The following is a 12,243-nucleotide window of genomic DNA, read 5'->3' as shown; positions in this document are numbered from 1 at the left end:
TCCCACTGTCCGTGTGGAGGTTACACATTCTCCCCATGTCTGCCTCACCCCCACAATCCAGAGATGTGCAGGGTAGGTGGATTGCCCATGCTAAATTGGTTAATTAAAAAGAAAATTAAATTAGTAGAACCATCATCAACTTCAAATGGTAAAAACAAAATAAATATTTACACTTTAGACGCAGAGCGAGTGCTCAGCTCTCAGTCACAACACAGTTTAATTATGTTTTTTTCTGTCCACAGGTGTTGCCAGACCTGCTGAGTTTATCCAGCATTTTCTGTTCTGTTTCAGATTTCTAGCATTGCAGTATTTCGCTTTTATTCTCACAGGAGTCTGTTGTGTGCGATCAGCATCCACCTCCCTTCACTTGCCCTTGCTTTACATGTGTGTCACTTCAATGATGCCGGTAGGAAAGAAGCTACACCAACAGACTTGGGTCAACAAACTTGCTCAGAATATAAAAACAGATCGTAAAAGTTTCTACAAATATATAAAACAAAAAAGAGTGGCTAAGGTAAATATTGGTCCTTTAGAGGATGAGAAGGGAGATTTAATAATGAGAGATGAGGAAATGGCTGAGGAACTGAACAGGTTTTTTGGGTCGGTCTTCACAGTGGAAGACACAAATAACATGCCAGTGACTGATGGAAATGAGGCTATGACAGATGAGGACCTTGAGAGGATTGTTATCACCAAGGAGGTAGTGATGGGAAAGCTAATGGGGCTAAAGGTAGACAAGTCTCCTGACCCTGATGGAATGCATCCCAGAGTGCTAAAAGAGATGGCTAGGGAAATTGCAAATGCACTAGTGATAATTTACCAAAATTCACTAGACTCTGGGGTGGTCCCGGCGGATTGGAAATTAGCAAACGTGACACCACTGTTTAAAAAAGGAGGTAGGCAGAAAGCGGGTAATTATAGGCCAGTGAGCTTAACTTCGGTAGTAGGGAAGATGCTGGAATCTATCATCAAGGAAGAAATAGCGAGGCATCTGGATGGATATTGGGCAGACGCAGCATGGGTTCATAAAGTGCACGTCGTGCCTAACTAATTTAGTGGAATGTTTTGAGGACATTACCAGTGCGGTAGATAACGGGGAGCCAATGGATGTGGTATATCTGGATTTCCAGAAAGCCTTTGACAAGGTGCCACACAAAAGGTTGCTGCATAAGATAAAGATGCATGGCATTAAGGGTAAAGTAGTAGCATGGATAGAGGATTGGTTAATTAATAGAAAGCAAAGAGTGGGGATTAATGGGTGTTTCTCTGGTTGGCAATCAGTAGCTAGTGGTGTCCCTCAGGGATCAGTGTTGGGCCCACAACTGTTCACAATTTACATAAATTATTTGGAGTTGGGGACCAAGGGCAATGTGTCCAAGTTTGCAGACGACACTAAGATAAGTGGTAAAGCAAAAAGTGCAGAGGATACTGGGAGTCTGCAGAGGGATTTGGATAGGCTAAGTGAATGGGCTAGGGTCTGGCAGATGGAATACAATGTTGACAAATGTGAGGTTATCCATTTTGGTAGGAATAACAGCAAAAGGATTGTTATTTAAATGATAAAATATTAAAACATGCTGCTGTGCAGAGAGACCTGGGTGTGCTAGTGCATGAGTCGCAAAAAGTTGGTTTACAGGTGCAACAGGTGATTAAGAAGGCAAATGGAATTTTGTCCTTCATTGCTAAAGGGATGGAGTTTAAGACTAGGGAAGTTATGCTGCAATTGTATAAGGTGTTAGTTTGGCCACACCTGGAGTATTGTGTTCAGTTTTGGTCTCCTTACTTGAGCAAGGACGTACTGGCACTGGAGGGTGTGCAGAGGAGATTCACTAGGTTAATCCCAGAGCTGAAGGGGTTGGATTACGAGGAGAGGTTGAGTAGACTGGGACTGTACTCGTTGGAATTTAGAAGGATGAGGGGGGATCTTATAGAAACATATAAAATTATGAAGGGAATAGATAGGATAGATGCGGGCAGGTTGTTTCCACTGGCGGGTGAAAGCAGAACTAGGGGGCATAGCCTCAAAATAAGGGGAAGTAGATTTAGGACTGAGTTTAGGAGGAACTTCTTCACCCAAAGGGTTGTGAATCTCTGAAATTCCTTGCCCAGTGAAGCAGTAGATGCTCCTTCATTAAATGTTTTTAAGATAAAGATAGATAGTTTTTTGAAGAATAAAGGGATTAAGGGTTATGGTGTTCGGGCCAGAAAGTGGAGCTGAGTCCACAAAAGATCAGCCATGATCTCATTGAATGGTGGAGCAGGCTCGAGGGGCCAGATGGCCTACTCCTGCTCCTAGTTCTTATGTAACAGGATTCAACAGAACGTGGTAATGGTCAACAAATTGCCTCGTGGGCCACACTTGGAGAATCCAGATAGGCTGCATGTGGCCCCCAGGACGCAAGTTGCCCAACATTGTCCTACACGCTAATCTATTTGTGCCAGGTTGATTTCCCCCTCTCCACTAAATTGTGACAGGAACTCCCTTTTACCCCCCATTGCTGGCAAGATTTTCTTCATCACACACGCTTTCCTAAACTTGTTGGTCTGATTTTATCATAAGGACCCAAGGACTAGCAGCAAGACTATACCACGCAGCCCAGTGAGAATCATAGAATGGTTAGAGCACAAAAAGGAGTGATTTTGGCCTGTTGTGTCAGTACCTGGCCACTCTGGGTGTTTTCCCCATAGCTATGACATTTCTGTTGCTTCAGGTAATTATCCAATTATCTTTTGAAGGCCTTAATTAAATCTACGTCAAACATACTCGCAGGCAGAGCATTTCAAGTCTTAACCATGTGCTGTGTAAATGGAGCTTTTCCTCATGTGACTTGCTTCTTTTGCCGATTACGTTAACTTGGTGTCTCTGGTTTTGAAGTTGATAGTCGGGTATGAGATATTAAAGCAAAACTCGGATCAAGTTTTGGCACATTTCTGCAGCATGTGTGTATTTTAAGCACTAAATAGATTTTATCCCTATTTTCTTGATTGCAGAGAATTCACATTAGGAGCTTATTTTATGGATAATTATCAAGGATAGTGTTGATTTATATTTGTTCTGTTGAGACAGGCAACAAATTCTTCAGGTGTTAATTCTTCAGGTGTTTTGGCCAATATCCTTTCTTCAACCAAGAAAGAAAGATGAAAGAAAAATGAATAATCCTTTTATCAATTTAACTTCTATTCGAAAGACGGCACTTCCGACAGTACTGTACTGACGTGTTGGCCTGGGTTATGTGCTCAAGTGGCTGGACTGGGACCTGAACTAGATGAACTCGTCATTCTTCTCAACACAAAAGTAAAAGACTACAGATGCTGGAAATCTGAAATAAAAACAAAGTGTTGGAAATATTCAGCAGGTCTGAGAGCATCTGCGGAGAGAAAAACATGCTCTTAGGCTTGCAGTTCCAAGATTACCTGTTTTATTTTGTCCTTCATTTAATTTTCTGTATGAATTTTTGCTGTAGTAGTCGAGTGAATGTGAAGTCTCTACGTCTTTCTGAGAGATGTGGCGAGGCATTCTATTAAATGCAGGTCTTTCTATTAAACGCAACCTGTTTTCTTTGTGGGTAACGTTCAGTGTTGCTTTTATGTGAGCTGAGATGGATCAGAAGATTTTGGATTTGGCAACAGCTGAAGATCTGCAAGGATTGCAACAGTTTCTGCAACACACGAAAGAGCAGGAGGTGAGCAATTTCTGTGATTCTACAGTAGTGAAGTCCATTGCGATTAAAATGTAAATGTTTTTAACAAAAATGTCATTTTCAAATGTTATGCATTCAAATGTATAAATTTAACAGATATATATATATATATATATATGAATATTGGCATAAACAAAAGTAAAATACTACAGATACTGGAAATCTGAAATAAAAACACAATACTGTGAATACTCAACCAGACAGGCAACATCAGTGGCAAGAAAACAGTTCTGATGAAGAGTCACAGACCAGAAACGTTAACTCTGTTTCCTCTTCGGAGGTGCTGCCTGACCTGAGAGTTTCCAGTATTACCTGGGTGTATTTCAGAATATTGTCCCTATTTTTCAAAAAGAATGCCACCTTTATTGACCAAGTACTTTACTCTTTTTATATTGTAATTTTATTTACAAAATGTAGCAGTGGCTGAATTATTTTTCACTGATTTGCTCTGGAATCACCAGGATCAATGACCTCCAATGTGCGTACTCTGTACTATTTACCACAAGCTGTACCCAGTTCAATATTGTTGCCACTGTACTGATGCACACCAGTTTTTGCTAACATAGCATAGTACTCAATCTCAGATTTCCTCAAGGCTGGACAGTTGTTAACAAAAATAGCCAGTTTGGCTTTGCCTTGACGAATCATTTTCAAAGTCTGTTTGTAGCCAGCACACATTTGCCACTTTTAATAACCAATTGGAGCCTGGAGTTGATGGACTCTCTAATTTTTTCGTCTTCTTCGCTGAAACCATCTTGCCTGCCGCTGTGGCCGTCCTGCCGTCTTAGCCTGAAGAGCACAGCGAATTTGGAGCCCAGGATGTGTGAGGGTTGCACGGAGCGGCTTGAATGACCGTGGAGGAGGAGCGGCTCCGTCGATGCAGCCAACGCAAGCTGGCTGCAGAGAGAAAATAGGGAATCAAGTACTTTACTGACTAGTTCATTCATTCCCAGCTTTTATGAGCAGAGTCTACCCCAGATTCTGAAAACATTTAAGGAGATTTTTACAGACAGATCAGTATATTCGCCTAAGTTTCCATCTGTAAGTTCTACTGGTGCTGAACTTTAAAGAATATAATTGCTGCTAGAAAAGGAATGTACACATATGAGTGAGTTTATGAATTATATAAAATGCAGCTTTTGCACTCTGCCCTTTTTTTTGCTTGATTAGTCAACAGTCTGAAATTACAATTTGAATTCTTCTTTTGTCGCAGGTTGGTGCCCTGATAACACGTCATGCTTTGAAAGGGAAGATTGGGATGCTTGTGAGAGCTATTTTTAAAGGTTAACGCTCAAAAATAAATAATATTTGTGTATCACATTCCAATTTACGCATGCAACAGATTCCCATGTTCCGCAATCAAATGTATTTGGTTGGAAGAAATGCACATTGATAGTTCATTGCACACAGAATGAAACTAGGGATACATTTATATTTTCAGCACGATAAATGTTTTAATGTAGCTTTGATGACAACTGAAAATAGCTCTTACTGATTTAGAACTAATATTTATACTGACTGGGTAAATAAATGAAAGAAACACATTTGTTGCGTTGAACCTTATCCACACAAACATACAAAACTAAGAGCAGGAGTAGGCCACTTGGCTCCTCGAGCCTGTTAAAGTATCAGAAGACTGATCTGATTAACCTCGACCACACATTCCTGCCTACTCCCAATAACCTTTCACCCCCTTGTTAATCAGGAATCTACCTAGCTGTGTCTTAAAAGTGTTCAAGAATTCTGCTTCTGTTGATTTTTGGAGAAGAGAGTTCCAGGGACTCGAGACCCTCTGAGAGCATCTCTGTCTTATATGAGTGACCCCTTATTTTTAAACTGTGACCCGAGTTCTAGATTCTTCCACAAGAGGAAACTTCATCTCCACATTCACCTATCAAGACCGCTCAGGATCTTAAAGGTTTTGATCAAGTAGTCTACTCCTCTAAATTCCAGTGGATGCAAGCCTAGCCTGTCCCAACAGTCCATGTGATTGAGTTATGAAATTTAGAGACTAAATTGTACCTATTAAGCAAAGCTAAGAAAGCAGTCTTGATTTGAAGCCATATCCTAGCCCTGAAAGCATTATATGTTTTCTACAGCATGTGGGCCCTCACCAATGAATTCAATGAAATTTAGTGGAACGCTGATTAAGTATATGTTGTCCTTTTGTTTCCCCTTGATAGGTTCCCCATGTTTTCAGACTGAAGGAGTTTGTCGGAGGCTTTTCGTTTACAAACACTGCATGCAACTTATTGAATCGGGAGACCTCCAATCAGATATAGCAACAGAAATGATTGGTTTGCTGATGCTTGAGGTAATTGATGAAATTGATAAATTATCCTTTTTTCCTTTATTGTTCATGGGATGTAGATGTTGCTGACTGGGACAACATTTGTCACCATCCCTAATTGCCCTTAAGAAGATGATGGTGGTCTGCCTTTTAGAACTGCTGCAGTCTGTGTGTTGTCGGGTCACCCAGAGTGCTGTTAGGAAGTGAGTTCCTGAATTTTGACCCAGCGACAGTGAAGGATTGGCAATATGGTTCCAAGTTGGGCTGGTGCATGACATGGAAGGAAATTCCCAGGTGATGGTGTTCTCGAGCCCTCATCAGCCTAGGTGGAGGGATCGTGGGTTTGGAAGGTGCTATTGAAGGATGGTTGGTGCATTGCGACAGTGCATCTTGTAGATGGTACACACTACTGCTGATGTGCTTTGGTGGTGAAGGGAATGAATGTTGAAGACGGTTGATAGGGTGCCAATCAAGCAGGCTGGTTTGTGCTGGTTGCTTTCAAGCTTTTTGAGTATTGTTGGAGTTGCATTCATCCATGCAAGTGGAGAGTGTTCCATTACACTCATGACTTGTAGATGGTCAACAAGCGTCAGAAGGTGAGTTACTCTCCACATAATTCCCAGCCTTTCACCTGCCCTTGTAGCCACAGTCTTTATTTGGCTGGTCCAGTTAAGTTTCCGGTCAATGGTTAATCCATTGATGGTAGGAATTCAATGATGATAATGCTATTGAATTTAAAGGGGAGGTGTTAGATTCCCTCTCGCTGGAGATGGTCTTTGCCTGGCACTTATGTGGCATGTGATTTGCCACTTACGGTCCAAACCTGAATATTGTCCAGGCCTTGCTGCCTATGGACATAGATGCTCAGTATCTGAGGAGTCGCGAATGGTGGAGAACATTGTGCAATCCTTGTGAACATCGCACTTTCACCTTATGGAACTGGATACTGCAAAGGCCAGAGGCCCTGACAATATTACAGCAGTCGCACTGAAAACCTGAGCTCCAGAACTTGCTGCACCCCAGCCATGCTGCTCCAGTAAAGTTAAAACACTGGCATCTACCCAGCAATGTAGAAAATTGCCCAACTATATCTTGTCCATAAAAAGGACAATTCCAACCCGACCAATTATTGCCCCATCAGTTTACGTCCGATCATCAGTAAAGTGATTAAGGGGCTATCAACAGTGGTGATAGATGGTTGGGACCTGGTGTGGGAAGGGGTACAGGCAGCAGAGCTTTGGATGAGCAGAATTTAAGGAGGATGGAGGGTGGCTAATAATCCACGATGTTCATCACGATACTCAGTTGAAACAGTGATAGCCTTATAAACAACAACCAGTCAGGAGCTCTTGATATTTATGGATCACCATGTTGTTTTGAGTACTGTTGGGGTGTGGGTGCAATGCAATGCCAGTTACACCAAGCTGTAAAGTGTTAAACAAGGAGTTAACAATATAAGGTGATGGGAATTGGGGGATAGAAAAAATGCAGTGTCGCCAGGGTTTGTGCACATTTATATTCTTATAATTGGAAGTCTTCATTTTAGGCTCATCAACTGCCCGGAGCCACCTTAGCTGAGCTGGCAAACCTGTTTGTGGATGCCATCAAAGGGGGCAGCACTATCAGTGGCAAATCGCTGGATCTTTTTCCTACGATACTTACTGCTCTGGCCTCTCAAGAAAACTTGAATTATGGTGGCGGTAAGGAAAGTCGTGACATTTATTTAAAATTTGTTCTCAGTATGTTGTTGGTGTACGATATATATGTGTCTTTTTGTTCCTTTTTTGAGCCTGCTCTAAATACCCTTGTCCTGCAGACTATATATATTTTTAAGGGATTGTAGCCCCCTGCTGTAGATACATATTTTTGTTCTGTTTTACTAGGTCAATTGAAAGGCAGCGAATACAAGAAGCAGCTAATCAACACCCTATGCTCCAGCAGGCAAGTAACAATATGTTTAGGTAATTCAAAGTAACATATCATTAGATGGCAATACTTAAGGAAATTAGAAATGTGTTCAAGAAGCAATTAGCAATATGAGAATATGTATTTTTTGTTAAATTTGGTGTCAATGTTGTTCCCATTCCTTCTCTCTCCTAAACTGCTGACCTAAAATGGGGTACTGTTCCAGGAATGCTAGTCGCCCCCATTGGGTTGTCCAATCAGTCAGTCTTCATGTATATGCCTAGATGGTGAGTGTTAGTAGGCATCTAATGACGGAGATCAAATTCTGCACAGCAAGATCTGGACAAACCCTTTCCAAAGGGGAGTCACTGTAGACTAATCAATAATAGAGGCCAGGACTCCTTAATCCAGGGTGATAAGGCCAGTGGCAGAGCCGCTAAATGTTGCATATGCCAGGATCAGTTAACTCCACTCAGACATAGGGATGCCTAAGTAGCTATTATTGTACATGTAAACTGAGCAAACTCCTTCCTTGGATTCCAGCCTACACTGCACTATAAATTTAAAGTACCCAATTATTTTTTTTCCAATTAAGGGGCAATTTAGCGTGGTCAATCAACCTACCCTGCACATCCTTGGGTTGTGGGGGTGAGAAGAACCCGGAACACCCGGAGGAAACCCACGCAGGCAAGGAGAGAACGTGCAAAATCCACGCAGTCACCCAAGGCCGGAATTGAACTCTGGTCCCTGGTACTGTGAGGCAGCAGTGCTAACCACTGTGCCACTGTTCCCTCACACGGCTGGGTCAAAACTCTGGAATTCCCTCCCTAACAGCACTGTGGATGTATCTACATCTCAGGAACTGGAACTGTTCAGGAAGGCAGCTCACCACCATCTTCTCAAGGGCAACTAGGGATATGCAATAATGGTGGCATACCCAGCAATGCCCACATTCTGTAATTGAATTAAAAACTATATAAATGCTTTGTCTTGAATTTATGTTATTTTCCAGGTGGGATCCAAAATGTGTGATTCACCTCACATCAATGTTCAGGTAGAGTTTTTCAATCAGTCCAGTTGTAAACTTTATGGAAAAATAACATCCTGTTGATAAACTTCAGTAGATAAAAAGTTTACTATGTCTGTTTTTGTTTGTTCTCTTTCCAATAGGGATGTAGTGCTCAGTACAGAGGAACTTCAGTTTGTTATGGTAAAAGTGCTACAGATGTTCCCCAAATTGGACTTGGAGGAACTGCCCCCACTTGTTTACCAGTTACTCCTCCTCTCCTCTAAGGTAAGACGATATAACTAATTTTGATCAGTTGTTTTGCAGCAAGATATCTCCTCTTTAAAAAAACATAATTTTTTCAGTGAACAAGATCAGGTAATGTGTGTAAATTCTTCCACATGACGCTTAAGATTTTAGTAAATGTAGTCCAGCTAGATCTTGACAAGGAAGCATACTTATTCACTGAACCAGATGAAGATTGTAGTTAAGGTGACTGTCGCTTTACTTAGTGATTATTTATTTTCTTCAATAGGGTTGTAAGAAAACTCTTTTGGAAGGGACCATAACATTCTTTCATCAACAGGATCAGCTGCAGAAGGAGGAACAGACAGAAACTGAGTGAGTTGCGACCATTATTCATGTGCCAGCTTAGTTATTTTAAATATAAATTTAGAGTACCCAATTCATTTTTTCCAATTAAGGGGCAATTTAACGTGGCCAATCCACCTACCCTGCACATCTTTGGATTGTGGGGGCAAAATCCACGCAAACACGGGGAGAATGTGTGAACCCCACACAGACATTGACCCAGAGCCGAGATCGAACCTGAGACCTCGGCGGCGTTAGGCAGCAGTGCTAACTAACCACTGCACCACCATGCTGCTCTTGTGCCAACTTAGTTAATGAACGTAGGAAGGGAATATCACATCTGAGCCTGCTTCTGACTTTACCTGATATGTTTTCTAGTATGGGTGACTAGGGATTAAGAATATTCCCCTCTTGCCTTACCACCATACTCAAACACACATACCTCCTTACCTCGACTGAGAGGTGTGCCGGCGATTGCAAAATCTCTCTTTCTCCTCTTTCCAAGGGTGCTTCTCGTTTTTCCCAGTGTGCTTTTTATTTATGCGCAGAAGTGTGCTGTGTATTTTTGTTTTAAAGGTCTATGGAGTTGGAGGCTGCCACCATGCCACAGGATCAGCTTCGGCACGTAGAAGGAACAATCATTCTTCACATTGTGTTTGCTATCAAGTTGGACTGTAATCTGGGCCGTGACTTCATCAAATATCTGAAGGTGTGGCAGAATGTTCAGTTTCTCTGAGCAGTTTTTACTTTTGTGTTATTGAGAAATTTGGGTTGCTGTGCAGGGCAAGTAAAAGAGATGCGAAAGAGTCCAAGAAATAAAATAATTTTAGGTGATGCTGAAGTTGATACTTAAAAGATGAAAATCGAAAAAAGAAAATTGATGTTGGAAGTTTTGAGATTCTGGACATATTTGCATTTATGCAATCAAATCTGTTTTCACTATTGAGGATTATTGGAAGAGGAAATGTGTGCAGTACAGGCTGTCTAAAGCTTCGGATGATTGATAGAAAAGTAGAGAATTTGTAAGGTTGTTTTTTTTAAAAATCAAACATGTATGTTAAATTTGTTTTACTATTGGCCAGGATGGTTTTAGAGATCATAGAATCATAGAATTTACAGTGCAGGAGGAGGACCTTTGGTCCATCGAGTCTGCACCGGCTCCTGGAAAGAGCACCCCACCTTATCTCCACAACCCAGTAACCCAACCTAACCTTTTTAGACACTAAGGGCAATTTAGCATGGCCAAACTACCTAACTTGCACATCTTTGGACGGTGGGAGGAAACCAGAGCAGCCGGAGGAAACCCACGCAGACATGGGGAGGACGTGTAGACTCCTCACAGACGGTGACCCAAGCCAAGAATTGAACTTTGGACCCTGGAGCTGTGAAGCAACTGTGCTAACCACTGTGCTACCGTGCTGCCCACAGATGTGTAATCCAGCTCTACATCAGTCAAAAGCAGCACAATTCCACTCAATGGAGGCATGGGGTTTCTAAACTTAACTCTCTCTTGATAACCAATTGTGTAACACCTTTATAAACAACAGACGTACATGATAAAAACGCCGAGAAGATTTTTTTAAACGTGAAAGCTTTCAAATTAATTGCCTAAGTTTTACCATTTAAACTGAAAGAAGAGCGCTGCTTTAATTGTCAAATGCACAATATAAATGAAATTTGTCAAAAGACTCAGTGGTGTGCACTGGCATGTTAATGCTTCGGTACCTTGCACTGAGGAAGGTACAGGTTTCAATGCCTCTCTCTCTTCTGTATCCATCGTGAACCGTTGCAGAGGCTGGGTGGAATTCTCCGGTCTCCGACACCGAAATCACGTTCGGTGATCGGCAGGAGAATCCCCGTTGGCGCCGCTTTACCGATGCTCCGCCCCCTCCAAAACGGCGTACTCACACGCCGTCGGGACGGCCTCAGGATGTCACTTGAGGCCCTCCCCCGATGCTCCGCTCCTGATGGGCCGAGTTCCTGATGGTGTGGCACACGTGTGCTATTTGTTTTCGGGAACACGGCGTGGTGGCTGTTGACTGAGTCCAGCACCGCCACGGTCAGATGGGAGCCGTTCCGCGGGTAAGGGGGACTTAGGCGGGAGGTGGGAGCTGGCCCAGGGGTGGCGAGCCTGGTCAAAGGGGGGCATTATTTGGCAGGACGGATCTGCCGCCGCGATGTGTATGCGCGGCCACGGACCCTCAATTATCTGGCCCTATCCGCAGCTAGAGCCGGGGGCTCCATGCTGTATGGCTGCTAGCCTCCCATCAGACGGAGGATCGGTGCAGCTTTTGCGCCAACTTTTTGGGTGTAAAATGCCACTGTTCCCATGCCGGTGTCAGCACTTAGTCATCAAATCGGAGAATCCATCCCGCTGTTTTGTGTCTCAGCAGGCTAATAGAATTGGGGAGTGGCTGAGAGGGCCACATCACTGAGGTATTTATGCTTACAGTGGGCACCTAGAAGGTAGTATGTGCCTGCTGCCATGGCTGGGGGCGGGGGGAATGAATTTTGTTCCAAAAAATACTGTTTATAATTTTTTAAAACAATATATATATATTATATATATGTATGTGTGTACATATATAATATATATAAACTGATCTGAATCTGAAAATACTGAAATATTCTGTTTTACCATTTTTCTAGTCTGGTCAGCAGGGGGATACCAGCCGGGTTGTCTGCTCTTTTAACATTGCATTGATGCTCTCAGTAGCTAGGATACATCGATTTGAGGAGCAGGTACGTTT

At 42.5% G+C, this 12,243-nt stretch overlaps 1 protein-coding gene across 4 annotated transcripts in view; it reads left to right on the top strand.

Annotated features, from left to right (window-relative positions):
- fanci (FA complementation group I) overlaps positions 1 to 12,243 on the top strand; it is a 77,643-nt gene that overhangs the window by 1,075 nt on the left and 64,325 nt on the right. For 2 of the 4 annotated variants that reach the window (XM_072470561.1, XM_072470560.1), the window contains exons 2-11: positions 3,578 to 3,683; positions 4,915 to 4,984; positions 5,885 to 6,015; positions 7,538 to 7,691; positions 7,875 to 7,932; positions 8,909 to 8,950; positions 9,067 to 9,190; positions 9,438 to 9,523; positions 10,070 to 10,202; positions 12,143 to 12,235. In XM_072470561.1, coding sequence (XP_072326662.1) covers positions 3,600 to 3,683; positions 4,915 to 4,984; positions 5,885 to 6,015; positions 7,538 to 7,691; positions 7,875 to 7,932; positions 8,909 to 8,950; positions 9,067 to 9,190; positions 9,438 to 9,523; positions 10,070 to 10,202; positions 12,143 to 12,235 — 975 coding nt within the window. In that variant the 5' untranslated portion in view covers positions 3,578 to 3,599. Of the gene's footprint in view, positions 1 to 3,577; positions 3,684 to 4,914; positions 4,985 to 5,884; positions 6,016 to 7,537; positions 7,692 to 7,874; positions 7,933 to 8,908; positions 8,951 to 9,066; positions 9,191 to 9,437; positions 9,524 to 10,069; positions 10,203 to 12,142; positions 12,236 to 12,243 lie in introns of those variants that run through there. The other 2 variants (XM_072470562.1, XM_072470563.1) reach the window with 2 other exon arrangements.

The sequence above is a fragment of the Scyliorhinus torazame genome, chromosome 12 (genome assembly GCF_047496885.1).
Source record: "Scyliorhinus torazame isolate Kashiwa2021f chromosome 12, sScyTor2.1, whole genome shotgun sequence".
NCBI lineage: Eukaryota > Metazoa > Chordata > Chondrichthyes > Carcharhiniformes > Scyliorhinidae > Scyliorhinus > Scyliorhinus torazame.
This window is presented reverse-complemented; position numbering and strand designations above follow the sequence as displayed.